A 26,220-nucleotide genomic window follows, 5' to 3' on the forward strand; every position below is an offset into this window, starting at 1 on the left:
CCGAGACTAGCTTTCCCTGGGCTGTGTGGGTAGACTGCCCTTCCTAGCAGAAGCTCTAAGTTCTTGCAAAAAGGAAGAGAGCTAGCTCTACCTTCTCAGCTCCAGTTTGAAAAACAAAACAATTCTGGAAAGATTGGCCTAGACTGGGGCAAGCGTGCAGCCACGGACTACTCCCCATTCACCACTGCTAGGGGATGGAGTACCATGTTGGGCACCACACACACAGCGGCCATGTGATTGGTGCCTCCTTACACAACCTCCTCGGCAGAGCTCTCCCCAGATAAGAGATCCTGTGGGTTTGGCAGTTGTGTTTCCTCCCTATGACTTTTGTGTGGTTGTCTTTACGTGACTTTTAGTCAATGGAGACACTCAGGGGAGTCTCTACCGGCCCACCTGGAGGCAAGGTCATTGCTTTTACCTTTTGTCCTGTGTTTCCTTCTACTTCACCCAGCTGCTCAGAAGGGCTTGAATATCTTTTGGCCTTTATTCCCAGGGCAGAAAGGAGAAAGGGGTCCTGATGGGCTCCCAGGATTTCCAGGGCAACAGGGACAACATGGCCGGGATGGACTTCCTGGAGAAAGGGGGGATCCGGGACCCCCGGTATGTATAATTCTTCTTTGGCTGTAGAGTTTCATTTCCTTATATGGTCACAAAGCATCTGTTTTCCCCTTCTCAATTTAAAACTGTAATTCAGTAAAGTGTCGTGTGCTGTGAATCAGAGTCACCTTCCATTGACTGCCAGAAAAAGATGACTGTTACAAAAGGTGTGGCATAGTTGCAGATGGTCTGAAATCCTGAGTGACAGTTGAGTCACGGCATGACTTTCTGTCCCGTCTTTGGTCTTTGTATCATTATCATGGTGTTTATCTATTTCTGGGTCCCTTGTATCTAGCTACAAAGCCCCCAGTGGCTGCAGGCCTGTTCAGTTAACTCTGTAGGGAGGAGTATAGAACACAGGTCCTGATGATGACCTTCAGTTCTGTCCCCAGGTGAAGAAGCACGTGAGGGGAAGTGGCAAACAAGAGAGGGTGAACTGGTGCAAATCTGAACTGACATGTTAGTTGATGGAAAACCCCACCGACAAATGATATTTTTTGCATTTTTCAAACATGATTTGGGTGGAGACCATGTGGAGGTAACAGAGGTCGTAAGAAAAGACAATGAGACATGATCCTGGGCTTAGGAACTTAAAGTATCATGGGTACATGAGGCATGTTTGGATGCCTACATTATGTTTTATTCACATCATTAATTTTCTTTTTTTTTAAGTTTATTCTGATAGAGGCAGAGACAGAGAGAGCTGGGGAGGGGCAGAGAGAGAGGGGGTAGAGAGAGAGAATCCTAAGCAGGCTCCATGGTACCAGCTGCAGAGCCCGATGCAGGGCTCAAACCCACGAACCATGAGATCATGACCTGAGCCGAAGCCAAGAGTCAGACTCTTAACCGATTGAGCCACCCAGGCGCCCCCACATCGTCAGTTTTCCGAAGAGCAATCCGCTTTCACGTTTTATCCTAGGAAATGGAGGCCGAGGGTGTGTTACTCAAGGTCACCTATCTGTCAAGTAGACTACACCGCAGGGAAAACCCCAGTCTGTCTTATGCCAAAGCATGTGCTGCTTTCACCAGCCTGTGCTGCCTGCCATCAACAGTGTTGTAATAGAGAAGGACTAACTTCTGATTTATAGGCGCTCCTTCAGACAGATGGTATGTGAGTAAGAGAAGCCTGGAAGTCAAACCAGGGTAGATGGTCAGAAGTCTCTCTCATCTTTCAGCTGATATCAAGTATCATGATAATCATGAACGAAGTCTGCCTTAGATTTGGCAATCCCTGTTTTGTTTACTCTCCCGCTTCAGGAACTATCTAGAAGCCAATGTCACTGAGTGGCAATGGTCCTCGGGTTCCGATCTAATTATGAAAAACCAAAACGTACCCTAGGTCGCATTAGATGAGGGGTTTCTATAATGGTCTAGAGCGGTCCTCCTAGATTCGTTGAACCAATCCAGATTCACAAGACTGTCATCACCCACATGTGAGACCAGGCTACTCGGGAAGACAGAAGACACAGCCCTCAGCTTGCCAGCAGGGTAGCATCAGACGTGCGTCGCTCGTATGCAAGACCCCTGGTAGCTGTTCATTCGGCGGGAGAGAGTGAAACGAGATCCACACACAGCACATGTGCCAGCAGCGTTGACTGAGAGCCTCCTGCCCCACAGGGACACGGCCTGTGGAGACCCCACAGGGAACCACCGCTCAAGGGAGCCCCGGCAAGGACTCCGCACAGGTCTTCATAGTTTTCCAGACCAGATGCAAGTTTTGCCGCCAGGGATTGACGTTACCATAAGCAATGTTGCCTTATAATATATTTGACATCCAATTTTTAGGAAGTTTCCAGAGGAACAGAACTAGACGGTTAACCAAAGATCAAATTCTTAAAGCAGGAGAAGGAAGTGTTGGTCAGCCCTCTCCTTGCAGGCGTGGAGGGTGATTGAGTCTATCCTGTGTCTTCTCGTAAGAATGCAGGAAAACAGTTTCAAGGACCTAAGAATTTATTTATTCAGCTTGTAAGCCTTCTTTCTTACCTCCCTCAATTGACGTATTTCTGTATTTCGTTATATTTGGTATTAGAGAGTTGTTCTAACAAAAAATTTCTAAATTTTGTATTGAATACATAACACAGCTTTCTGTATTTGAGGTGGACCCCCCCAGCCATAGCATCATATGTTTGTAAATTTTTATGTAAAGGATGAAGAAGAAACTAAGTTACTCATCTATTGGTGATTTGCTATTGAGGAACTGTCTACTGGAAATATGAAGTTTTTCCACGTGCTTCTATAGACTATGATAATGGCTGCTTTGGGTTTATGGACTTGCAAAGATTGATAGTTGACTCACGATGCAAATATTCCCAGGGGGATCATGAAGACGCAGCCCCAGGTGCAAAAGGGTCTCCTGGATTGCCGGGGCCCCCGGGAAGAACAGGACCTAAGGGACAACCAGGACTAGGATTTCCCGGGCCACCAGGAGAAAGAGGGCCACCAGGAGCTCCAGGCCGTCCCGGCGAGAGGGGCCTTGAGGGCTTGAAGGGTCAGAAAGGTAATTTTGAAGGTTTTGTGTTACAGAATGTCGGGGGAAAATAGTGGAAGCTAAAGCGATCCCCTCTTTGGGGCTAAACTATTGTAGCAGAACCACTAAATAAAATTCCTTCAGGCTGCTGTTCAAACCTTGAATATTGCCAGACAAATAAAAGCATCACAGCACAATCAATATTTACAACAAATTCTTAAAATACTAAAATGTCTTTGTTGCATTGTTTGTCTAGCATGCCAAAATTGTCTTCATTCATTTCTCAATCCCAACTTATGCAATCTGCATTAAATTTACATATATATTCAAAATATCTATTTGTTTATAGTCTTTTGAGACAATGCAGTGTATCTTAATAAAAAACACCAGTATTTCATTTAAAAAATACATCACTGTCCTTGAAAACCCATTTGTAGGCATTCTAGAAAGAAAGAAAAAAGGAAGGGATTTCAAATATATTTGACAGTTATTTGAATTTAAACAATAAATGACTTGCAGTATTATAGCTGAAAACTTTTGAAAAGGCTGGAGAAAGAATTTAGATTCTTTTCTTTTGCAATATGTACATATACCTTGGACTACGTTATTAACTGCAAAGTTTTAGAATGAAATAATATCTTTGGTTCTTGCTTTGACAACATAGAAAGGCACTATTTTGGCCCTCAATAAGGTGTAAGATTATGGTTCTGGACCCATCAAAATACAACAGTATTTTTATTCATTTGGTACATTTTTGATTTGAGAGCATATGAAGTAATACATTATAATTATTTCTTTGAGAAAAGAGAAATGTTCTATTTTAAAGGGGAAGGAAACTGAGAGGCACAAGCTTCGGAGTCTTACTGTCTTGACCATGAAAATGGCGGGTGACAACCATCACGTTGCGGAGTCATTAAAAAAATTCAAGAGACAATACATTTGAGGCCACTGACTCATGGTAGCCCCTCCCTGAATGGCAGCTGGTATTAATATCTCAGCGCCCCCGCCCCCCGTCATCTACACACTCCCACAGCCAACCTGGGAGTCAGATCTTCTGAACTCAGTGTCAGATGTTGCTGTGATTTCCTGCTTTACCAAATCTTCTGATTCCATTGTATTGGATATCATTGAGCCTATAAATGCATTGTTTTCTTCTAGGCTAGTAAAACTGATACTTCTTGGAATTTTTCCTATTCCCCCTATGTTTATAGCTGTCTGACCGTTGAAGTTCAGATTTCAGGACCGAGCTTCTAGAAATTCAGAACAAAGGTAGTTTAAGTGATCTAACGATACTTGGGGTCCTCTTATTCCTTGGATGCCACATATACTACATGAAAAGAATATCTTGATTGAGTTGTCTTTGGGATTCATGTTACATGGGGCTATCAGTTGTATGAATGCCACTTTTTTTTTTTTCATTCCAGGCGATACAATTTCTTGTAACGTAACCTACCCTGGGAGGCCAGGACCTCCAGGTTTTGATGGAGCTCCAGGTATGATCAATGAGAAGTTAACTGTTTTACACATACCACAGAGTAAAAGAACTAGTAAGACAGATGAACCAATAGTTCATCATCAGGCAACTAATGAGGATATTTCTAAAACTCTTACCGGGTTTTGAGGGACTATGGGAAGCCAGTATGAGTGGTAATTCCCATTGGGACTCTAGTCTACTGGTTTGGGCACCCTCTAGGTGGGTTTTTAATTTTTTTTAGATCTCTGTGTAACAAAATTTACCTTGATTTGATCACAAATTAGTAAAAATGTCTGCTCTTTGAGAATTTAAAAACTGTATTTCCTATGCCCCAAGAGTGAATAATGATAATTTGCTTACTGATTACATTTTACTCTCTTCTGTTTTCCAAATCTCAAGGGACATGAACACTCAAAGTTGAAGTTGGCAGGTGCACCTCCTTTAAAGTTATTTTAACTGAGATCACTTACAGTAGGAAATGTCAGAATGGTTTTTATCTTTAACTAAAAAAAATTTTTTTTAAATCTCAATTCCTTTTGCAGGTGCTTTTTGCCTATACTTCATTTGAGGGCAAATTCAGTAAGATGCAGGGAAATAGATTTTGGCCTTCACCCAGCAGGCCACATATCTTTCTTCCTACAGAAGGGGCTATGCTCTAATATTTGTGTTGACACAGAGCAGAGGAACCAAAAGGTTCATCTGAGTGCTGGTGTATGTCTCAAAGGCTTTCAGGAAGAATCCTTTATGTGTGACTTAAAGTATACTAACAAGGGGCACCTGGATGTCTCAGTCAGTTAACTGTCTGGCTTCAGCTCAGGTCATGATCTCATGGTTCGTGAGTTTGAGCCCCACGTCGGGCTCTGTGCTGACAGCTCAGAGCCTGGAGCCTGCTTCCGATTCTGTGTCTCCCTCTCTCTCTGCCCCTCCCCCACTCACAGTCTCTCTCTCTCTCTCTCTCTCTCTCTCTCAAAAATAAATAAACATTAACTTCTTTAAAAAAAATGAAGTACATGAACAGAATTATTCTCTGAAACACTTATTTGCAGCACGCGATTCATAAAATGATTATGTAAACCAGGCGAGGCAACATCTTCCATAAAGTAGAAGTCCTCTGAAAAAGACCGCATAGAGGTTTTTAGGGTTTTTTTTTTTTTTAAATCACCTTAGTTTGTTCTCATTTCATTTGTGTTTTACTGAGTCTGGGTTTGGTTGTTATTGTTTAGGACCAAAGGGACTTCCGGGCCCTCCGGGCGCTCCAGGGTTGAGGTGTTTAGATGGGCCAAAGGGTCAGCGTGGCAAACCAGGAATATCAGAAATACCTGGTCCACCTGGTAAGTAAGTGGTTTTCAGTTAAGAATGCGTGTAGACCTCGAAACTCGATGACCTTAGTAAGCAAATGGCCCACGGATCCCTAGATCATGGGGGATGTTTTTTCTTGAAACACTAAGCTCTTAGCTATGTTTTGATAATTTTTAGGTTCTGGTAATTTTGTAAATCCTCAGGGCTACTTCCACCTGAAAGCATGAGTTATAGACTACTGTTGGTCTGTTATTTGGTAGAAACTGCTCAGTACAGACAGACTGCCATGATGAAAGCGATTAGGGAAACATTGTTGGCTTCTAGAAAACACAAACTCACAACGTATTTTCCTGTGAAAGGTGGCAAAGCAACGTTGCCTATTAAGTTACTCTGAATTTTAGTAACGTATCCCTGTGTTTTTTTTTAATGTGTTTTTATCAAAGTAGTAGTCTTACATTTGTATTGGTTCTATATTTGTATGTTTAACAATTGAAACAATATTTTTCGATAGGTTTTCGTGGTGACGTAGGAGATCCAGGTTTTGGAGGTGCAAAGGGGTCCTCCCTTCCTGGGCCCCCAGGCTCTCCCGGTTCTCGTGGAGCAAATGGGCAGAAAGGAATCATGGGAGACACTGCCTACGGCCACCCAGGTCCCCCGGGAGAGAGAGGTCTTGCAGGGGTGCCGGGGTCAAAAGGACATAGAGGTGATCCAGGATCTCCAGGCTTTGCAGGTATGAGGGCTGTCCTGTCCCTGTGGTCCATAAAGCTGGCTCAGGTCTGCAACAGGTCAGTGAAGACTATTTAGACTATCTAGCCTTAGAAGTCTAGAATGCGAAATGTCCCCCCAGGCATCTTCCCTCATAAATGAGCACTGGTCACATTTCAAGTAACCTGAGTCCTTAGTGTTGCCTTTGCATTTTACTGGTACCTTTCGAGTCCAGGGCAGCTCACTGTGACTCCGTCAGTTCAGTTTGATTCAGCAGCTACTGGACATCTGCCTGCTTCAGACTCAGGACAGTATGTTAGCTCTGTAAACGCCCAAGGAGCAGGGCCCGGGGAACATGCCCACTGCCAAAGCCAGGTTGAAGGACCACCTGTAAGAGGAGGGGCAGCTCAGGGAGGCAGAACAGGGTGAGATGGTGTTTAGGGAAGCCCCATGGAGGAGCTGGGGGTGGGCTGGGCCCTGGCACACAAGCTGTGTCATTTGAACAGGTGACAGGGTGGAGAGACTTTCGTCCCAGCAGGGGCAGCAGGCGGGGAAGGTGGGAGGATGGCCCTGGCACTGATTTTCATCCATTTCCAAATTCACCAAGGATTCTTCAGGATCCTCAGCAGAGGTGTTTAGATTTAATGTGCTTAAAAATAAGCCTGGGTCAGGGCCATGAAAATCATCTTCTGGGCCCCAATCTCAGAAATTTTGATTCATTACATCAAAATTGGATGGGGGCCAGAAATTCCATCTGAACTTACTTAGCCTTTTGGGTGATGGTGACCAAGAGTGGACCCCAGACTAGAGTTTTACAAGCACTGTTCTGGGTCTTTTCTGACAGTGGATAGGCCAGCATTTATTAGGTGTCCACAGTAGTATCATAGTACAGGGCACGTGGAGGACAAGGGACTAAGCCACATTCTGTGTCACCAGGGAGCTTACTTGTTCTGTAGTTTGTAAGTCAAAATATTCATATGCAAAACCCCAATTAGTTGGAAAGTAACAAGATAATGTATTATCTGAGTCAGTAAAAATAATTTTGACTTAGTAATTCGCTATTTCACTTGTGAAGATGTATCTAAGGGAAATGTTCAGCAGAAGATGAAGGTTATTATGAAAATACTCTTGGGGGCACCTGGGTAGCTGAGTCGGTTGACCATCTGACTCTTGATTTTGGCTCAGGTCATGATCTCACAGTTCGTGCGGCCCTGAGTCAGGATGTGCTGACGGCCTGGAGCCTGCTTGGGATTCTCTCTCTCCCTCTCTCTCTCTCTCTGCCCCTCCCCAGCTCCTGAACATGCTGTCTCCCTCTCTCTCCCTCTGTCTTCCTCTCTCTCTGCCCCTCCCCAGCTCTTGAACATGCTGTTTCCCTCTGTCTCCCTCTGTCTCCCTCTCTCTCTGCCCCTCCCCAGCTCCTGAACATGCCATCTCCCTCTCTTTCCCTCTGTCTCCCTCTCTCTCTGCCTCTTCCTAGCTCATGCACCATGCTCTCTCTCTCTCTCTCTCTCTCAAAATAAATACATAAACATAAAAAAAATACTCTTATATCATCCACATTAGAGGATGGGAACAATAGAGTTAAGTAATACATACACTCTCTCCCTCTCTCTTCCTCTCTCTCTGCCCCTCCCCAGCTCCTGAACATGCTCTCTCTCTCCCTTTCTCTCAAAATAAATACATAAACATTAAAAAAAGTACTCTTATATCATCCACATTAGAGGATGAGAGGATGGGAACAATAGAGTTAAGTAATACACACACACACACACACTCTCTCTCTCAGTCTCTCAAAGGAACACTATTCAGCTATTAGCAATTAAAATTATATTTATAAAGATTAAAACAAAATAGAAGAAATTTGCAGATTCATATGCAATGTGAAATAATCCAACAATCGAGTGTGTACTGTGATCACTACCTTAAAAATATAAACATATGAACAAAAGTATGATGAAAACTGGGAAAAATAAAACAAAATTTAGGTTAGGGCTTGGAATGATGGGGGATTTTTTTTTTTTCTGAAAATTATGACACTGCCTCTCCAGTCAGTAGAAATTTAAGAGTTCAAGTGACGAAATAGCTTACAAAAAGCACGTCCATACAGTGCAAACTGGGTGGGCGAGCATTGTGGCGATTTGGTGTGAAGCCCGCCACCATGTTAGAGGTTAATTAGAATCAGGAAGAACTGTGTAGTTTTTAAATTTGCATAAGCAGCTTTTTTGTTGTCTACACAACCTTATCAAGGAACTCTCTGAGTAATGCGTGGTTTTCCCATTCATTTGGAGCTCGCTACCATCTATGATAAGAAAATCCTGTGCGAGACTTAACTCCTGTGAGCACTGAGCCAGGATCAAAACCTTTATTGCTGGGATCGATAAGCGTGAACCTTTTGTTGCAGGCTGACTCTATACAGTTTTGTGCCCGGAGTGTCAGGAGTGCATTGTATCATTTCAGGGCCGGCTGGTTTGCCCGGATTCCCAGGTCTCAAAGGCCCCAGAGGCAGAGAGGGAAGTGCTGGGTTTCCAGGGATCCCAGGTCCACCTGGCCATTCCTGTGAAAGAGGCGCCCCAGGAACACCAGGGCAACCCGGACTCCCCGGGGCTCCGGGCAGTCCAGGTAAGTGTCGGCACATGTCAAGACCTCTGTAGGGTCTGCAGCTTGACTCTTCTCACCAAGGAATAGGATCCCTGCTGCTCTTTTACCGAAGGACAGAACCAAGACTCTTGGGGCAGAGACCAAGGGCTGTACTATTCACAGAACGGCAAGTAGCATGAGCTTCCTGGTGGCTCGTGTCATTTCCCCTTGTCCCCCTAGTGTCATGAGGGCAACAGAAGCGGGGTTAGATGGGTGTTACACATGCAGTGGGGTGCAGCATCCGAGAGGAGCGCTGTGCCTGGGGAACTGGTGCTTTCTAGCAGCCTGCAGAACAGCCGGCTCTGTTGTAGGGGCTGGGGAGACCCAGGAAGAGGCATCTTTCAACACAAGGTGCTGGAGGGCTATTTCCAGTGTGATCTCCACTTCACCATGTGCTTTGTCACCTATTGTGCAAATCCTGTTGGATTCATCCAGATGTAGGGATCTGCCCTCTCAGTGCATCAAAGCGAGGTTGGGGCCATCCCTGCCACCGCGGCTTTCTTCCTGGCACCCATACTCCTAGATGACATTGCTGTGACTTCTATAATCCTCTGTGGTGAACACGACCAAAGTTCACTCGGCCATAGCTTCAGGAAACACCTGGAAAGTTTTCTTCTATTCGCTTCAAGAGTAAATGCTAATAATAATAATTTCGTTCTTCATCCTTATCCATTTTCCATTTTTCAAATGCCCTTCATAGTACTCGTGTCTCTCTACTGGAAGGTAGTTTTTCAAGTCACATGCCTTTCTTTTTCTAGCAGCCAGAGAAATAGGTTCTTAGGCTGATGGAGGCTTGCCATTGTGATTTGAGCCGATAACCAGTGTTTCATAGGCACAGAGACACAATTTAAGTTATCATGAATTCTTTTCTTTCCTGCCCCGTGTGTGAAGCCAGTCTTCAGTCTTCATATGTTATTGTCATTGTGGTTTGTCTCAGGCGCCCCAGGTTGGAAAGGACAGCGAGGGGATGTGGGGCCTCCTGGTCCGGCTGGAATGAAGGGTCTCCCTGGAGTCCCAGGACGGCCAGGGGTAGATGGACCCCCCGGACCCCCAGGGCTCCCAGGCCCCATAGGCGATGATGGACTGCCTGGTCTTCCAGGCCCAAAGGGTGGGTAGTGCTTTTCCATTATTTCTCCCTTTTTATAAACCTCAAGTCCACTGCTAAGTAAAGAGGTAGGTAGATGGGAGAAGGTGGGTGGGGGTGTTAGGTCCACAGAACCCGTAAACACTTCTGCTCGACAGGGTAGAGCCGATAAGGTGTAGGGTCAGAGCCAATGTACTTCTGTTTTGGATGAGCCCCCACCCTCCAGCCCCATGTCCCTGGCTCCTGGTCCCCTTAAAGCATTGTGGGGTCAGGGCTCAGAAGACATAAAGGCTTCACTTCAGCTCTGTGGGGCGGAGAGCTGAGTAGGCAAGCATGGCCATCACACGCCGTGAGGCTGACGGCGGTGGTTCACCTTCAGGACAAGCTGAGGTACGCGGGTGGGCACACCTCCTCGCTGACAGCAAGCCCCACGAATCTAGGAAGCAAAGTAGCTTTTAAAATGGCTTTTCTAAAAATTCATGTTCTCATTTCATCAGGATCCCAGGGGCTGCCTGGCTTCCCAGGTTTCCCAGGGGAGAGAGGAAAGCCTGGCCTGGAGGGGCACCCTGGCCATAAAGGGGAACCAGGAGAGAGGGGTCGGCCTGGCTTCCTCGGAGACAAGGGGGTGAAAGGCGCCAAAGGTAAATGCGGTTAACAGCACGATGATGATGCAACATATCTTGTGTCTGGTGTTTGATCAGAATGGGTAAATATGGTCTTTGAAAAATAAATGGGACTTGGGATGCCTGGGTGGCCCAGTTGGTTGAGTGTCTGACTCTTGATTTCAGTTCATGAGTTCGAGCCTTGAGTCGGGCTCTACGCTGACGACAAGGAACCTGCTTGGCATTCTGTCTCTCCCTCTCTCTCGTCACCCCACCCCCCACCACACGTGTGCTCTCTCTCTCGTTTTCTCTCTCAAAATAAGTAAACATTTAAAACAATTTTAAAAAAAAGGAAAAAGAAACAGGACTATCCTGAAGCTTGGATTCCTCTTCCTTTTAGATTGCAGGTATTTGTTTTAGAATTTTAAACCACTTCATTTTCCTTACCTCTCTATCATGTCGCGCATATAGCTGATAAATGAATTGCTCTATTAATAGGAAAAAAAGAATAACAGATGCTTTGATTTATAGCTATTGAGTTTGAGAGGACCTTCTCACCTATTGGGAAGGGAGTACAGGTAGGGCCCCTGGCCCCCAACCTCTTTCAATTTCTTTCTTCCTTCCTTCCTTCCTTCTTTTCTTTTCTTTTCTCTTTTCTTTTTCTTTCTTTCTCTCTTTCTTTCTTTCTTTCTTTCTTTCTTTCTTTTTCTTTCTTTCTTTTCTTTCTTTTTCTTTCTTTCTCTTTCTTTTTCTTTCTTTCTCTTTCTTTCTTTCCTCTTTCTTTATTTTTTTTTAAAAAAATTTTTTATGTTTATTCATTTTTGAAAGACAGAGAGAGAGAGACAGAGACAAGCAGGGGTGGGGCGGAGAGAGAGGGGGACACAGAATCTGAAGCAGGCTTCAGGCTCTGAACTGTCAGCACAGAGCCCGACGCGGGGCTCAAACTCATGAACCACAAGATCATGACCTGAGCCAAAGTCGGATGCTCAACCGACTGAGCCACCCAGGCACCCCTCTTTCTTTCTTTCTTTCAAACAAAAACATAATTTTTTTTTTTTAATAAAGAGCCAGATAGTAAAGATTTTAGGCATTGCAGGCTGTATGTTCTCTGTTGAAACCATTCAGGTCAGCTTTGGCAGCACGAAAGCAGCCAGAGACAGCAGTGAAACACGCTAACATAGCTATGTTCCAATCAAATTTTGTTCATGGACACTGAATTTGAACTTCATTTAATTGTCACATGTCATAAAATATTATTCTCGTTTTGAGTTTTCCCCCTAACAGTTTAGAAGTGTAAAAATCATTCATAGCTCACAGATTATACATAAACAGGCTGCAAGTGAGATTTGGCTCTCCAGTTGTAATTTGCAGACCTCTGAACTGTAAGAAGTCCATTTTCATCTGAGCCGTGAGTTATGCCTCCCCCAAGCTTCATTTAAAGAAGGAGTTGTCATTGCTATTAAAAAATAAAAATTGCAAGACCACTGGTTTAAATGTTCTGTGTCCGTCCCTGTTAAATATTTACTTTTACCAATTAGCCATGAGGCTGCAGTGAGTGAAGGTAACGTTTCATTTCCAGGGTTGAGAATGAATGCTTGACAATTTTGAGAAACAAGTTTTTTGTCCTTAAAGCTTTTGGGGTAAATAGCCTCCTATAAAATTCAAATAGCTTTTACTTCTTTTTTTTTTTAAGTTTATTTATTTATTTTGAGAGAGACAGAGAGAGAGAGGGAGAGAGAGAAAGAACAAGAGGGGGAGGGGCAGAGAGAAAAAGAGAGGGAGAGAGAACATTTCAAGGAGGCTCTGCACTATCAGTATGGAGCCTGACGAGGGGCTCGATCCCACAAACGGTGAGATCATGACCTGAGCCAAAATCAAGACTCAGACGCTTAACTGACTGAACCACCCAGATGCCACCTTCTAATTACTTTTACTTCTTAGTTGATTGATTCTACTATTATGTTTTTGTTTTACTAGCCTGTAAATTTATTACATAGAATCAAGGAATCACAGTCACTCTTTGCTAGCGTAGACTGAGTGATATTTGCTATGCTACTATGGTCTCCAAAATAAAAAACAAAAATTAAGAAAGTAATATTACACTGTGTTTTAACTAACTGGAATTTAAATAAATAAGTAAATTTTTTAAATGCCCTGATTTGTGTTTGCTCCCATGGTGTAAATATTCCCACCATGGCTCTTTTTTTTTTTTTTTTTTTTTTTTTTTTTTAAAGCTGCCAACAGTTTAACAACTGGCTTACAAAATTCTTGTATTGTTAATAATTGGCTTTCACCTTGCTGGTATGAGCCCACTTGAACACACTTCTCCAACTGGACAGTGTTTACAAAAATCAGATGGAAACATCATACATTTTTCCTACCTTTCAGAATTCTCTGTGTGGAGCAGCAAGTTGAAATAAGTGTTCTTTTAGTGTAAGGAAAATAATAGAGTGTGGCCAGGAAGGAGAGGATGGGGAACTGAAACATATGCAATGGGCAATTCACGTTTAACAGGATAAACAGACATATTTTAGATCTGGGACTTTTCAAGCCTGTCTTTTGACACTTAAACCTCCGAGACCCATTTGGTTGTATTTAGCACACATTCACTGATCACTCCCTGTACACCAGACCCTGTTGCCGGACAAGTGGGGAGAGAAATGTAAAAGGCACGGCCCTTCCTTTAGAAAAATAAGTTGATGGTATGGACATCGTGCAAGCTGTAAACATAAGTGCGGTTTAGTAACTGAAATGTGGATTTGCAAACCGGACGTAAAGTGCTGTAACAGAAGAATCACATGTGTGGTCCTTCTGTTTGTCTTCTCTTGCATCATTAATATCTCAAGGAGCAAGGGGACCCCCAGGAGATGAAGGAGAGATGGCTGTAATTTCCCTAAAGGGGAAAACCGGGGAACCTGGACCTCCTGGAGATAGTGGATTCCCAGGGGCAGAAGGTAAGCACTTAGATTTTTTTAAGACTGAATCAAATGAGTAGACTTCTTTTTGGATCGTTCAAACAAGCATGCGTATCAGACAGCTTTCCTAATAATGCTGAGATTAGGAAAGGTCATCTTTTTAAGATATAACTATACCCAGATTAACCTCGTGCTGTATTTTTCTTTTGCTTTTCCATGCCAGAACTTCAAATTCATAGGTATGTATAGGCTTGAACATTCCAAACTAAGACCAATCCTAAGATTATACCTATAGTACCAGTTCCAGGTTTAAAGTACCCCTGTTTTTGGTGACTGGTATTAAAATGAATAATTTTTTTTAAAGTTTATTTATTTATATAGTAGGGGAGAGGCAGAGAGAGAGGGAGAGAGCAAATCCCAAGCAGGCTCCGTGCTGTCAGTGCAGAGCCTGATGTGGGGCTCAAACTCACCAACCATGAGATCGTGACGCAAGTCGAATTCAAGGGTTGGATGCTTAACCACCTGAGCCACTGGGCGCCCCGAATAATTTTAATTATTAAAATTGATTGTCTAGGTCATTTTGACCGTTCTTCTCAGTCTTCAGTGGGCAGATGAACCCCGGGGGCTCTTGTGAAAACACAGATCCTCAGTCAGCGGATCTGGGGCAGCCCAACTCTGCCTTTCTAACAATCACCCCGATGGCTGTGCTGCTGCCCCTCAGAAACACTGTGTGGCAAGGATTTTGACCACCACATTTGTGTTCTCTTTCCCAAGTTCAGATTTAGTCTGCACGAAGCCCGGCTCTTGTCTTGGCTCTCTCCTGAACTAGTTGTTAGGGGGCGAATGTCCTTTAACTGGTCCGAGGTTCTTCCTCATTTGTAAAATGAGGGTGTGAAAGCGAACGACCCTGCATGCCCATTCCTACCTCGGGTGTCCCCAGCCCTCTTTGCGGACGCCTCTTCCACTGAAGCCAAAAACCATCACGATGTGGCTGAGGGCAGGAATTCGGATTTCCAAAACCCTTGGCTTCATCTCCTAAATGTAGGACCCACACCCTCAAGCCTAACTATTGCCCAGCCCGGGATTTCCTCAAAGAGGTTTGTTAACACTTCCAACCCCATCAGGTGATAAAGGCAATCCGGGGATGCAGGGGAGGAGAGGAGAGCCGGGAAGATACGGACCACCTGGATTTCACAGAGGGGAGCCTGGTAGAACCGGGCACCCGGGGCTCCCTGGAGCCCCAGGCCCTCCAGGCTCACCCGGGCTGAGAGGCATTATTGGTTTTCCAGGATTTCCAGGTGACCAGGTAAGTGGCTGCTGTTGGGGAGGAAAGAAATAATAAAACCCTTTTGCTCTCGGGATGCCGATAAGGAGTCATAATTTGCCAGTATATATCATTGTCGTTTTACCGGGTTTTAGACTAGAAGGGATATGCCAAAGAAAGGATGGAGCCTTCTGGCAGGCTATGAGGTAATTATAGTTTTTGGCCAGTGTTCATGCCTGTTTCTCGTAACAGATGACCCGGTCACTTACTCCACGTACTGTACCCCCAGCCTAGTTTAAACAGCTCTACCGAAATTTATCTCATGACTGATGGTTTATCGGAGTCAAGAATCATCTGAAATATAACCCAAATTCTGGTTTCTAAGCCTTCCTATCGAGTTGCAGATATCACAGATTTTTCTGTAAATACATTTGGTCTTCATAACCATGAGTGAAATACTCCCTTGGGAAGCCAGGAGGTACCTAACATGTAGGAGCCTACATCATAACTTCCAGAAGATGTATATAATTTGCTACCCATCATTTGGAATCAAATAGATTTTTTTTAAAGTTTTTGGGAAAAGAACAAAAATGTCTTCTGACAATGTTTTATTTGGTATCAGTTTGCTCATTCAAAACTTAAAATTCAAGTCATGTGATGCAATTACTGTTATGCAGTCAGGAATAGAGAATTGGACGCTACCCGTTGGTACCTCCAATTCTGGGCTTTTAGCAACTTTTAAAAGCTAGGCACATGGAGTAGCATTGCCTGTAATGCATTTCCAATTTTCTTTACCATTGCAAATATATGGACAATGGTTATGGAAGATTATAACGGGATCATGTTGTGAATATGCCATTTGTATGTGAAACCAAACAAGGTCTTTTGTTTTAAACTCTCAGGGTGAACCAGGTTCTCCAGGGTCCCCTGGAATTTCAGGAAGCGATGGACTGAGAGGCCCTAAAGGTATGCTTCGGAAATACAGCAGCCGTCCACCAGGCTTATGGTCCTGGGTGTTCGTAACACCATGGGCACGCACATTTGGCACAAATGAAAAGTTAAATCCATCAAACAAACTGCAATATCCAAGGGCTTCTTTTGATTATTTTTTTAAATTATTATTTAAATTCCAGCTCTTTTTTGCCCTTTTGCTCGTTTGTTTCTTAAATTCCACATATGCATGAAATCATATGGTACTTATCTTTCTCTGACTTATTTCGCTTAGCATAATGTTCTCGAGCTCCATCCATATTGTTGCAGATGGAAATATTTCATTCTTTCTGATGGCTGAGTAATATAATATACCATTTCATAAATATAAATATAAGTATATGTATATTTATATGTATATACACAACACACACACCCCACATCTTCTTTATCCATACATCAAATGATGAATGCTTGGACTGTTTCCATAATTTGGTTATTGTGGATAATGCTGCTATAAATATTGGGGTGCATGTATCCTTTTGAATTGGTATTTTTGTATTCTTTGGGTAAATACCTAGTAGTGTGATTATTGAGCCGTAGGGTAGTTCAATTTTTAACTTTTCGAGGAACCTCCATACTGTTTTCCACAGTGGCTGCAACAGTTTGCCTTCCCACCAACAGTGCAAGAGACTTCCCCTTTCTCTGCATACTCTCCAACACCTGTTGTTTCTTGTGTTGTTAATGGTAGCCATTCTGACAGGAGTGAGGTGATAGCTCATTGAAGTTTTGAATTTCATTTCCCTGGTGATAAGTGATGTTGAGCGTCTTTTCGTGTATCTGTTGGCCCTCTGGAGGTCTTCTTTGGAACAAGGTCTATTCATGTCTTCTGCCCATTTTTTAATTGGATTTTTCATTTTGGGGAGTTTTGGGTTATATAAGTTCTTTATAAATTTTAGACACTAACCCAGCGGTTCTTTTTAGACTGCTAGATAGTCAAGCACTCGAAACACAAATCATCCACATTTGTCATTAGGATCTAAGGGTACCGGAGAGAGAACAGTATGCCTGTAGAGCACACAGGTCTTTCTCCTCAGTGGGGGTCCTTCAGTGGTCTTTGTAGTGATTGCAGCTTCGTAAATGACAGCTCAGGTGCATGAAGACCAGATCCACGTTGGTGGGCAGGGTCCACCTTGGCTTATAAGCCTTCTGTACGATAAGACCCAATATCTCTTCTAAGGACTCCATAGATACGACTTTTAGGGTACTGAGACAAGAGTCACAGTGCACAGAGAAGGCCAAGGCCATGACTTCCTACCAGGTGTTAATATTTCACTTAAGAATTTCTGGGCGACATATAACTCATAGTTGGGTCATGTTTACCGTAAGCCAGGGGTCAGCAAGTGTGCTTTTTCAAGGGGTCAGACCACAGATATTTTCAGCCATATGTTCCCTGTTAAAACTACTCAGCTGTGCATGAGAACACCTATAGCACGAAAACAGCCAGACAATATGCAAACAAGAGGTGTGGCTGTGTTCCAGTAAAAATGTATTTACAACAAGCCACAGGTTAGATTTGGCCCCATAGGCCTTGGTTTAACTTGTACCATAACCATGTTGTTTCATCACACAACTGACATTCTACCTTAATCAGATTTCCAGGGAAACAGAAACAAAGTTACCTGTGGTTAAAAATGTTCTTAGAGAGGGGTGCCTGGGTGGCTCAGTCGGTTAAGTGTCCAATTTCAGCTCAGGTCATGATCTCATGGTTGTTGAGTTCAAGCCCTGCAAGTGCTGACAGCTCAGAGCCTGGGGCCTGCTTCAGATTCTGTGTTTCCATCTCTCTCTGCCCCTCCCCTGCTTGTTCTCTCTCTCTCTCTCTCTCTCTCTCTCTCTCTCTCTCTCTCTCTCCAAAATAAGTAAACATAAAAAAAATTTTCTTTTAATGTTCTTAGAGAAAGAAGGATTTCATTAACCCTTTATTCAGACACACAAGCAAACAAAAATCAGAGTATCTTAAATTGCGATGTTTGCGTAAAATCTTTAACATTGCAACTATCCTTGCATACCATTGGGTTAATATTTTTCTTTGACTCTTAATTATTATTTACCTTCTTAACCTTAACCTTAACTTCACTATCTGTGAATTCACACTATGCTACTTTATCACAGATTAAAATGAATAACTTTAAAATATAAAAGAGTAGGCCCACCTGGCTGGCTCAGTCGGAAGAGCATGTGACTCTTGATCTCGGGGTTGTGAGTTCAAGCCCCACGTTGGGTGTTGAGAGATTACTGAAAAATATAATCTTTAAAAAAGTAAAATAAAATATTAAAGCATAATGAACCACTAAAAATCTCCCTTACCGGTACCATGAGACATGTTGTGCATGTTGAGAGACTCCGTAAATAATAGGATAATTGCTATAGGAAAAAAAGAAGTGTGCACACTTATTTATCCAGAAGGAATAACCTAGATATCTTCTTCAGAAATAGTTACAAGTAGAGAAGTTTTCATATTTGAGTTGACACTTTATAGCTTCATGGTTTAAAACTCACTCTTCTTCTGCTTACCTATGCATTTGTTATAGTCCCCTCACATCTCTCAAAATACAAACCTACTTGTTATTTTCTTCATACTTGCTTTTGGCCATGTTTGCAAGGAACCGAAATGCATGCATGGTACCTGGAGTCAAAGGTTTCTCATGAAGCCCATATAAGGGTAATGAATGAAACCCATACTTTAGGCAACCCATGGTTTCTCTTTTGAGACTTTTGCGCTTTTCTTTATGGGCTGTTTCTTTTTCTATCTTTCTTTTTTTAGAAATGTTTATTTATTTTTGAGACAGAGAGCGCAAGTAGAGGAGAGGCAGAGAGAAAGAGAGAAAGAATCTCAAGCAGGCTCTGCACTGTCAGCACAGAGCCTGATGAGGGGCTCAGTCTCACGAACCATGAGATCATGACCTGAGCTGAAATCAAGAGTCAGACGCTTACCCGACTGAGTCACCCATGCACCCCTCGGCTGGTTCTTACTTATCTGCCAGGTGGTTTCATCATTGTCTATTCAAGATACTTGGACCTTTCTGGATATGTTTGGATTGCAAACACTCACTCTGTACATCAAAGCATCATGATAACTACATCATGATAATCCTTTTGGTTGCTGCCTCAGTAACCAAGGACCTCAAATTCTCAGTTTGTACTCCAGCTTCTCAAGGAAAGACTGGCTGACCTGGGATAGACCAGATTCCTACCCCTCAAGCGATCAGCCACAATTAGAAGTAAGGCCAGATGGAAGAGAAATTTCCACAAGATGTGTTTGGTACCCCTTAGGAAGGGGTGTGAGTGGGAACTATAAATCATGCCTGATTAACTCTCTTATTCTCTCTTATAACTGCATCTATTGTCTTGCCCTTCCCGATCCCAACTATTTTGAGTCCCCATTTATAACCAGCTCCCAGCTGTAAGTCCTGTATTGGGAAGAATTCAGCAATGATGTGGGACAGCTCCGTGGTACAGTGGGAGCCATTGCCTAGAGTGGCCTTTGAATGTGTGGTCTCTTGTGAAGTTATCAATAAAATGTGCCTTTGTAATTTTTTTTTGTTTTTAAATTTTTTTTTTCAACGTTTATTTATTTTTGGGACAGAGAGAGACAGAGCATGAACGGGGGAGGGGCAGAGAGAGAGGGAGACACAGAATCGGAAACAGGCTCCAGGCTCCGAGCCATCAGCCCAGAGCCTGACGCGGGGCTCGAACTCAAAGACCACGAGATCGTGACCTGGCTGAAGTCGGACGCTTAACCGACTGCGCCACCCAGGCGCCCCTGTAATTTTTTTTTAAGTTTACTTTTAGAGAGAGAGAGAAAGGTAGAACATGAGTGGGGGAGGGGCAGGGGGAGAGGAAGAGAGAGAGAATCCTAAGCTAGCTCCATGCTGTCAGCGCAGAGCCTGATGTGGGTCTCAAACCCACGAGCCATGAGATCATGACCTGAGCCGAAACCAAGAGTCAGGTGCTTAACCAGCTGAGCCTCCCAGGCACCCCTGTAATTTTGTTTTCATAAGGACGTCAAGCTGAGCTTCCTTATGAGCTTGACATGTGATTGCATCAGTAAAAACAAGGGCAGTTTCTGCTTTTTGTTTCTAAAGCACAATACAAAAATATAGTCACTCAATGCCAAGTAATTTCTTAGATACCTAAATTTGAAACTATTTTAGGGAATTTAAAAATTCAAACATTAATATCTATAGTTTCTTATGATTGTTATGAACTATAAAAATGTGTGTGTGTGTGTGTGTGCGCGTGTGTGTGTGCGTGTGTGTGTAAATCACATCTTGCAACTGTGTTTCCAATTGTTCTTATATAGGAAAACCCCCTACTTTTCCAAAAATTCCTCTGGAACATTTGAAGATAAACTCTAAAGATAAATATGACCATTATTAAGTCACTTGTATGAAACAAAATTAAATTCTCATAAGTAATATTATGTGCATTTTATCACTTACAGGAAACAAAGGGGACCCTGCTAGTCAGTTTGGCCCACCTGGTCCCGAGGGAGAACCAGGAAGCCCTGGATGTCCAGGTATAGCTACATATTTTTTCTTATTAAAACAAAAAAAATAAATTTGGTTTGAGAAATTGAACAATTACTTTATACTCCTACCCAGCAATGATTATATCAGTATTTTCTTCCCCCTTTGCCCGTTAAGATACATCTCAGAAGGATTATGTCTCAACACTGCCACCGCATCGTTGGCCTAGAAGGACATCAGATTATACACCAGGGATTCTCAGTCTTTTTCCACCATGGCCCCCATGACCTATGAGGTTGACATAACAACGCACTCCCCTTGGCATGCCCAGATTTTGACATTTTGTCAAAAGTGATTATTGCAAGCAATTAAAAGCCAGACCATGTCCCAATCTCTAGAATTATAAATGATACATTAGCAATAACCACTCTCACTGACCACAGCTTCAGGTTGTCATTCCAGCCCTTTCTTTCTTACTCAGAAAATCATATGTGAATGCCAGCGGGGAGTGCCATTGTTGAGATCTCATCGAATATCTCGTTTACCAAATATGTCATTTACTAAAAACCAAACCAAAAAAAAAAATTAAACTTCATCACCAACAATGAATCTAAATTGTTCAAAATAGTATTTTGACAATTGACATGTGGTCCCTCAGAATGGATTGGGATGTACCTGTGAGTTCTTGCCCTCCCCTCGAGGCTTAGGCTTGCTTCAGTACCTGACCCACCGTTGATGAAATATACATGCCTTTTAACGTAGTGATTTTACTTGTAGGAATTTATCTGAATTCGATTATCAGACAAGTGTACAAAGATGCACGCACAGAGGCATGCATTGCACGGAAGGAGCAAATGTCATCCACAAACGATTGGTTAAAGAAGTGTGCAGAATCCCATTCAGCCAATAATGGGCAGGTTAGAAATAGGTTTGTTTTTAGATGGGTCCCTTGTAAATTAAAATATCTCAAATCACTAGTTTTGTGTTTTATCTTAAAATTCTCTTTGACAATAGTCATGTTTCATTACCTACACAAGAAGGAATATCTGAGCGGAAGTTTTATCAGAATTTCGTTTTGTTTTGTTTTTATACCACAAGATTGCTAAAATGGAGTTCTAACAGAAAAACAAGCTATTATAATGGCAAGAACTTTCCACTGTCTTTCATATCCGTCTTTTACCTCTGACCTGGTCAAATAGATTTAGATAACATAATAGTTTAACCAAAATGTACAGCTTAAATGTACATTTGAGGGGAGCTTAACATCATGGAGGCTCCTAATAAATACCAGAGGGAGAAGCCTTAAGAAGGAAAGCCAGTGGTTCAAAGTCAGCCTCCATCATTACTGTCCATGGGATCTTGAATAAGTTGCTCATCATTTGTGAGCTCAGTTTCTTACTTATAAACTGGCATAATTATAGGATTGTTTTGAGGATCAAATAAGATTCCTTGATAGCAGTTTGTTAACTGAAAATTCCACATTTACTGGTATTTTCATGTAAACCATGAAGATAGTAAGATTTTATAAGCTGAAACTAGTCTCCAACTGGAGGCCTTTAATATTACCTAATATTTTAAGTTAAAAATTATCAATCTGAGTTATTTTACACTGAGGCTAGCTTTTTTTAAAATTTTTTTAAATTTATTTCTTTTGAGAGAGAGAGAGAGAGAGAATGAGAGCATGAGCAGGGGAGGTGCAGAGAGAGGGAGAAAGAGAATCCCGAGCAGGCTCCATGCTGCTGGTGCAGAGCCCGATGTGGGGCTCAAACTCAGCAAACCGTGAGATTGTGACCTGAGCCGTCAAGAGCCGGACACTTACCGACTGAGACGCCCAGGCACCCCAGGCTGACCTTTTAAAGAAAATTTGCCTTAGTGTAATTTCCCTGGTGTCCTGTGGTGTTCACCATTTAAATTGTTCTTTTTCGGGGCGCCTGGGTGGCGCAGTCGGTTAAGCGTCCGACTTCAGCCAGGTCACGATCTCGCAGTCCGTGAGTTCGAGCCCCGCGTCAGGCTCTGGGCTGATGGCTCAGAGCCTGGAGCCTGTTTCTGATTCTGTGTCTCCCTCTCTCTCTGCCCCTCCCCCATTCATGCTCTGTCTCTCTCTGTCCCAAAAATAAATAAACGTTGAAAAAAAAAATAAATTAAAAAAAAATAAAATAAATTGTTCTTTTTCTCATACACCGTAACTTTAGCCTAAAATTTCTAAATTACATCATATGTTTATTCACTGGCACAGAGTTTACCTAAATACACAATTTCCATTGACTGGAGAAAAGCTGCATGGGTTGAATTTGATCGAGTCCAGTGAGAAGGCATAGAGCTCACATCTGTCTCAGGGGATTTTACCTGAGCGTACTGGGTTCAGTTTCACCTCCCCCTTTCCATTCAGAGAGAAAACACAGCATAAATTAGCTCAGGAGTCCTGTTCTTAATACAGGTGTGACTGGAGAGGCAACCCTTCATTTTTTTCATTTGGAGAGGAGAATAATACCACCTTCCCTTTCCTGCAAGAATGTTTTCAGGGTAAACAAAATAACACACAGTGAGGCCCATAGATCTTAGATTTGATCAGAGAACAGGTATCGATTAACACAGGCTTGTTTCATGTGTGTTGTAATAAATAAGGACTATGCCCCACCATGGGTTTGTAAACACAGAACTCTACACCTATTTGCTGATTCAACTGGCTGATTTCAGCACAGACTGTCGGCTTATCCTAGACGTCTAAATTGTATTAAAGTGATACAATATACATAAACACGTGCGGAAATAGTCATCTTCCCTAGTAATCAAATAAATATAATTAAAGTAAATGTGAGATATTATTTCCTTTGACTGAATTAGCAGGGAAAGGAGCCAACAAGCCATCAGGTCCTCAGGGAGCACACGCGATCTCGGGGGGCTACACGGGGTGGTGTGAGAGGTGCGGCCCTGAACTGTTAAATAAACCATTTAACAGCCTCTGTCAAGAACAGAATGGTCTCTTCTAAAAGACCAAAAAGGCAACGCGAAATGTTCTCTTCAGCAAGTCTCTGTCCCGAGAAAGAGACTCTAGTAGATTTTTTTCTTTAACTTAAGGGAAGGAGCCACCAGAAGCAACGTGTGGTTCTGGAATGGGACCCAGTGATGACACACGAGCTGTAAAGGACAATTAAGGGCACACTTGGGGCAATTCAAGTATGGAAGGAGTACTAGATGATGTTAACGGTTGTTCTGAAGCTTCTTGGCTGTGATGATGTTATTTTGGCCACGTAGGAGAATGGTGTTCTTTTTTTCAGGCATGCCTCTTAAATTATTTAGGAATGGAATTCCTTGATGTCTGTCATTTACTTTGAAATAGTTCAGCATTTTAATGCATTTTTAAAACCCCAAAATATCACATAATGTTACCTAGAAATGTTCTACTCCTAGGAATTTTTCCTAAGGAAATGATTTGATACGACAAAAATCGATTAAAAATGTATAAAGATCATTATGCATAACAGCAAAGAGAAATACCTTGAGTGGCCAATAGTAAGAGAAAATTAGATTAATTAAGGTTAACTCCCTAAGCTATCAGCTAGTCATTTAAAAACAGTAATTAGAAAAATAATGGCAAACTTGGCCATTGCTTATAATACGATGCTAATTTAAAACATCAAAATATAACATCGTGGGTCTTATTTGCACATTGTTACACATATGAAAAATTGTAATAAGGTGGGAGGATTCGAAGTGTTTTGTTTTCATTTTTTCCTTAATGTTATCTTTTCAATAGAGAAATTATAAATATAAACAAGTAATAATAGAAAAGGATGGCAGGGGCTGTAGTTGGAGATAATTATAGATTCACCACCTCAAAGACCAGTGTCCAATTATTCAGGTGTTTGATCTTTCTTTCTGTAGGACATCTTGGAGCACCTGGAGAGCGGGGCTTGCCGGGTGTTCAAGGGCCCAGAGGACCACCTGGAAGGCCAGGACTACCTGGCTCCTCCGGACCACCAGGCTGTCCAGGTACCTTGAAAGGAGCCTGGAAACTTCCAGGCACTCGTCTACCTTCTGGTGTAACGGAAGAGGCCAGCTTTCACTTAGACCTAGTTTCAGATGTGACTCTGCCATTTCCCAGACCTGTGACTTTGGACAGATGACTGAAACTTACCCATTCCTGTCTTGTAAGTTTGAGCTAGTCCAGTCTCATTGGGTTGGTCTGGAAGTAAACGGAGACAACACCTGTTAAGAGCCTGGCAAGGATCCAGGTACAAAGTGATGGGCTGACAGATAAAAGCCCCTTTCCGTCCTTCCTTAATCTGCCATTCAGATGCTGGTTTTCTTTTCTCCTTTAGACTTAAGGCAAATGTCACACATTCAGAATATAATGAAAGTTTGAAATTGCAGTTGGCAACTTTAATCACTCCAAAGTGTATTTGCTCCATCTGAGGCTAAGTATATTTTTTTCTCTCTAGAGTTAGGAGGTCTAGGACTAAAAGATTAAAAAAAATTAAAAAAAAAAAAGACAATGTTCCCATGTATTAAGAATACAGATGACCTACCTTCCCCATTAAGGTAACTCATATATCAACTGGGTATCTGCAGAACCTCCTTCTTATCCTCAGGTGATCCAGGAGTACCTGGGCTGAAGGGACATCCAGGAGACATGGGGGATCCTGGGCCAAGAGGCATGATGGGGGACCCGGGGACACCAGGTCTTCCGGGAATAAAAGGTAAAAAGGAAGCCCCCCCCCCCCCCGCCCCATGAGGGCAAATTGTGGTGCTTTTCCTGCCCTGAGTGACACTGATCTTGCTCATGGCTCCTTCCCCTTTCCCACAGATGCCCGTTAGCATCTTCTTCTCCCTCCCTCACAGCTTCAGGCCGTGCATCTAGGCTCTTGACCTGCCTTCTACCAAAATGGTGGTGCTGCCATTTTTTTAGGGCATTCCCCCCAGTGTTTCCTGTAGAGTTCAGGCCTCTTCATTTGTTCTTCCCTTAGATAGTGAGGTGTCTGTTACGTTCTAGATTGTGCGTTAGACGCTAGGCACACAATTTTGAGGAAAACAGACATGGTTACTGACTTCATGGAGCTCACAGTGGATGTAGCAAGGGAGACATATTAAAAACATATACGTAAATAAATATATATTTACCAATTGTGTTAAGTGGAAGGAGAAGAATAAAATGCCATGGAGAAAGTTACTCGTATTCGTGAACTTTGTTAGATAAAGAAACATTTTTTTCCTGGTTGCATTTTTGGTCTTTATGGGTAATAGTGCACCGGCTATAAGTGTGGTTACAGTAATATATATCATATCACCTGCCATATTTATTTGTTATTAACAAATCTTCATGCCCCTCCATCCCTCCATGGCACTACTTATTCTTCTTTCATCCATTTCTTCCATTTTAGAGAAAAAAAGCTTTTCATGGCCACTTTGTGTATACTTCTAGCACAGCACCTATATTGTATATTGTTGAGAAGTCTTTCTTACCAAGTAGAAGGTGATTTTATATCCTTGGCATCCAGTGGATACCCAGAAAGTCTTTTGGAGGGCTACTGTAAATATTTTTTTAAATTTTTTGATGTTTATTTTTGAGAGGGAGACAGAGTGTGAGCGGGGGAGGGGCAGAGAGAGAGGGAGACACAGAATCCGAGGCAGGCTCCAGGCTCCGAGCTGTCAGCACAGAGCCCAACTTGGGGCTCAAACTCACAGACTGCGAGATCATGACCTGAGCCGAAGTCGGA

General features: G+C 42.7%; 1 protein-coding gene across 11 annotated transcripts in view; it reads left to right on the forward strand.

Annotated features, from left to right (window-relative positions):
* The window catches only part of COL4A4 (collagen type IV alpha 4 chain), a 135,498-nt gene that overhangs the window by 77,462 nt on the left and 31,816 nt on the right, over positions 1-26,220 (forward strand). For all 11 annotated transcript variants that reach the window (XR_007154992.1, XM_047872283.1, XM_047872288.1 and 8 more), the window contains 14 exons: positions 494-600; positions 2,911-3,094; positions 4,489-4,557; positions 5,762-5,869; positions 6,349-6,567; positions 9,000-9,161; positions 10,117-10,287; positions 10,761-10,904; positions 13,712-13,819; positions 14,905-15,086; positions 15,947-16,010; positions 20,479-20,553; positions 24,389-24,496; positions 25,096-25,203. Coding sequence is in view for 10 of the 11 variants with exons in the window: in XM_047872283.1 (XP_047728239.1) it covers positions 494-600; positions 2,911-3,094; positions 4,489-4,557; positions 5,762-5,869; positions 6,349-6,567; positions 9,000-9,161; positions 10,117-10,287; positions 10,761-10,904; positions 13,712-13,819; positions 14,905-15,086; positions 15,947-16,010; positions 20,479-20,553; positions 24,389-24,496; positions 25,096-25,203 (1,809 nt within the window). In the remaining variant the exon portion in view is untranslated. The remainder of the gene's footprint in view (positions 1-493; positions 601-2,910; positions 3,095-4,488; positions 4,558-5,761; positions 5,870-6,348; positions 6,568-8,999; positions 9,162-10,116; positions 10,288-10,760; positions 10,905-13,711; positions 13,820-14,904; positions 15,087-15,946; positions 16,011-20,478; positions 20,554-24,388; positions 24,497-25,095; positions 25,204-26,220) is intronic.

Source organism: Prionailurus viverrinus, chromosome C1 (genome assembly GCF_022837055.1).
Source record: "Prionailurus viverrinus isolate Anna chromosome C1, UM_Priviv_1.0, whole genome shotgun sequence".
Classification (NCBI taxonomy): Eukaryota; Metazoa; Chordata; class Mammalia; order Carnivora; family Felidae; genus Prionailurus; species Prionailurus viverrinus.